Below are 2,951 nucleotides of genomic sequence, written 5' to 3'. Positions count from 1 at the left end.
TTGGGGAAGTTTCTGTTCATTTGATCACCCCATTTTTTTATCGGGTCGGCAGCTTTCTTCTTGTGGAGTTCAACCAGTGCCTTGTATATCCTTGATATCAACCCCTTATCGGATGGGTAGTGGGTAAATATCCTTTCCCATTCTGTAGGCTGTCTTTGTAGTTTGGTCACTGTAACTTTTTTTTTAATAAATTTATTTATTTTTAATTAATGAATCACCATGAGGGTACAGTTACGGATTTATACACATCTGTGCTTATGCTTCCCCCATACAAAGTTCGGGAACCCATCCCTTCACCAGTGCCCATATTCCACCACCAGTAAACTCAGCATCCCTCCCATCCTCCCCAATCCCATCTCCCCCCCACCCCACCCTGTCACTGTGGCAGGGCATTCCCTCTGTTCTCTCCCTCTAATTAGCTATTGTGGTTTGCAATAAAGGTGTTGAGTGGCCACTGTGCTCAGTCTCTAGCTCTCATTCAGCCCGCAACTCCCTTCTCCCACATGGCCTTCGACTACATTATAGTTGGTGATCCCTTCTCTGAGTTGCCTTTCCCCAGAATGAGGCCAGCCTCCTAGCCATGGAGTCAACCTCCTGGTAGTTGTTTCTACAATTCTTGGGTGTTAGTCTCCCACTCTGTTATTCTATATGTCATAGATGAGTGCAATCTTTCTATGTCTGTCTCTCTCTTTCTGACTCATTTCACTTAGCATGAAACTTTTCTTTTTTTTTTTTCAAGGCACATTTAATTTAATATCAAGAGTGCAGTACAAAAGGCCAAATACAATGAAGGAACACATTCCCCCATGAACACCAACGACAATGCTCTTTCCACATGTGCCTGTTGAACGGAACGGGGATTAATAAATTCCAGTACTGAAAAATAACGCAGTGAGTCCCACCACAGCCAATATCCTTATACAATCTACTTGTCAAATGAATGTTTTTAATGCTTCAAACAGTTTAAACCTGATTTGATACCACACCTTCATATTTGTACAGTCCTCGATATGATTATCTACAGTTTTCGCAACCATTCAAAGAACAAACCATTGATTAAAAACCACATTGATTTAAGGCTCCATCAAGTAATAGAGAGCCCCAAAGGAGATGGTTAAATAAATGAACTATTTGTACTGACATCTATTGTTTGATTCTCTCACGACTCTTAAGTTAGTTCTTAGCAAATAAACCTTTAGAGGCAAAATTCACCCCAATTGAGTTTTGACCCAGAAGTCCACCAACAATCACGAAGTCCACAGTCTTATCGGCAAAGCTGATAAGCAGTGTCTCTAAGTCACTATGCTCAACAGTAAGAGCGATGCATTTTCCGTTTTTACATTTTACTGCAATTTTACATGTTCAATTCAGGATTTTAAATCTCTAGGTTTTCATTCCTCCAAACTGTCTGAAGACACAGTGTGCCACAGACTTAAGACTTCTGTTTCTCCCTGTATTTTCTTCAAACAGAAACTGTTCTCTCAAGTGTCTACATGTTCTAGAAGGGGAATTTTTCGGAGGAGGCCACTTCTTCGGAATAGTCCGACGCCATCAGGCCTCTGAAGCAAGGGGAGGGGGAGAGGAAAGAGCTGAAACACAAGGTTCATCTGGTAAGTGCACATTAACCATTACAAGCTGGACAGTAAGGAATGTGGCTTTTTTTTGGCTCAAAAAGTCTGAGTCTTGGTGTGGAAACGTGTACTCGGCTGTCCCACACAGTGTTCTCGAAGTGGGACTGTCAGGGAAGTCTTTACTGGGGATATGATTGTTTACCTATCAGGCGTAAACTTCCAGGCACTCAGTTCATTTTGAGCTTGTTCCAGTTTGTCTTTAGTCTGTTCCAGTTCGCCTTTCATTTTTAGGAAAAACAAGTTGATCGCTGGGTCTACCATAGTCGATCTCAGTTGAGCAACACTGGGCTGCTGGACTTGCTTGAGGTACTGGATCTGAGTAGTACACTCTTGCATCTCTTGCTCCTTGGTTGCTAGTCGCATTACAAGGATGTTTTCTCTGCGAGCAGACTCTTGCTGTTGTTGCTTTAGTTTTTCTTCAGATTCCCTTAAGCCAGTTACATCATTAGAGTTAAGATCTGTGTACTTGCCCTCCAAAGCTTGCACATATGCTTCATATTGCTTCCACCTTAGAATTAACTCATCTCGTGCCATTACTTTGAAGTCCGTTTCACTCAGTCGAACTTTTTTGGGAAGAGGTTCCTCGTTGGTCATTTTGAAACCGCGGGCCGGCGCTGCCGAGGCCGCGCGCGGCCGCCCGGCCCAGGGCTCCACACGCGAAGGGCGGAGCGGCGCAGCCGTGGCACACCCCGCGGCCCCCGGAGCGCAGCCAGCCCCGCAACGGGCGTGGGGGGGGGGCTTAGCATGAAACTTTTCATGCCGATCCACTTAAATAAAAAATTTGTGACCTCCTTTTTTCTAACAGCTGCATAGTATTCCATTGTATAGATGTACCAAAGTTTCCTCAACCAGTCATCCGTTCTAGGGCATTCGGGTTTTTTCCAGATTCTGGCTATTGTAAACAGTGCTGCGATGAACATACATGTGCAGATGCCATTTCGATTATACTTTTTTGCCTCTCTGGGATATATTCCCAGCAGTGGTATTGCTGGGTCAAATGGGAGCTCAATTTCTAATTTTTTGAGAATCGTCCATATTGTTTTCCAGAAGGGTTGAACCAGTCAGCATTCCCACCAGCAGTGTAGAAGGGTCCATTTCTCGCCACATCCTCTCCAACAGCGGTTGCTTTTGTTCTTTTGGATGTGCGCTAGTCTCTGTGGTGTGAGGTGGTATCTCGTGGTTGTTTTGATCTGCATCTCTCTGATGATTAGTGATGTAGAGCACTTTTTCATGTGCCTTTTGGCCATTCGTATTTCTTCTTTGGTAAAGTTTCTGTTCACTTCTTCGCCCCATTTTTTGATGGGGTTGGATGTTTTCTTC

At 44.0% G+C, this 2,951-nt stretch overlaps 1 protein-coding gene across 1 annotated transcript; it reads right to left on the bottom strand.

Moving 5' to 3' along the window:
- Positions 1-736: 736 nt before the first annotated feature.
- LOC101559371 (pre-mRNA-splicing regulator WTAP-like) lies at positions 737-2,334 on the bottom strand. The gene is made up of 2 exons (XM_055127325.1): positions 1,774-2,334; positions 737-1,559 (listed from the first exon to the last, which is right to left on the bottom strand). Exons 1-2 carry the CDS (start codon positions 2,223-2,225, stop codon positions 1,499-1,501), a joined length of 513 nt encoding a protein of 170 aa, XP_054983300.1. The 5' UTR covers positions 2,226-2,334; the 3' UTR covers positions 737-1,498.
- Positions 2,335-2,951: the final 617 nt, after the last annotated feature.

The sequence above is a fragment of the Sorex araneus genome, chromosome 2 (genome assembly GCF_027595985.1).
Source record: "Sorex araneus isolate mSorAra2 chromosome 2, mSorAra2.pri, whole genome shotgun sequence".
NCBI lineage: Eukaryota > Metazoa > Chordata > Mammalia > Eulipotyphla > Soricidae > Sorex > Sorex araneus.
This window is presented reverse-complemented; position numbering and strand designations above follow the sequence as displayed.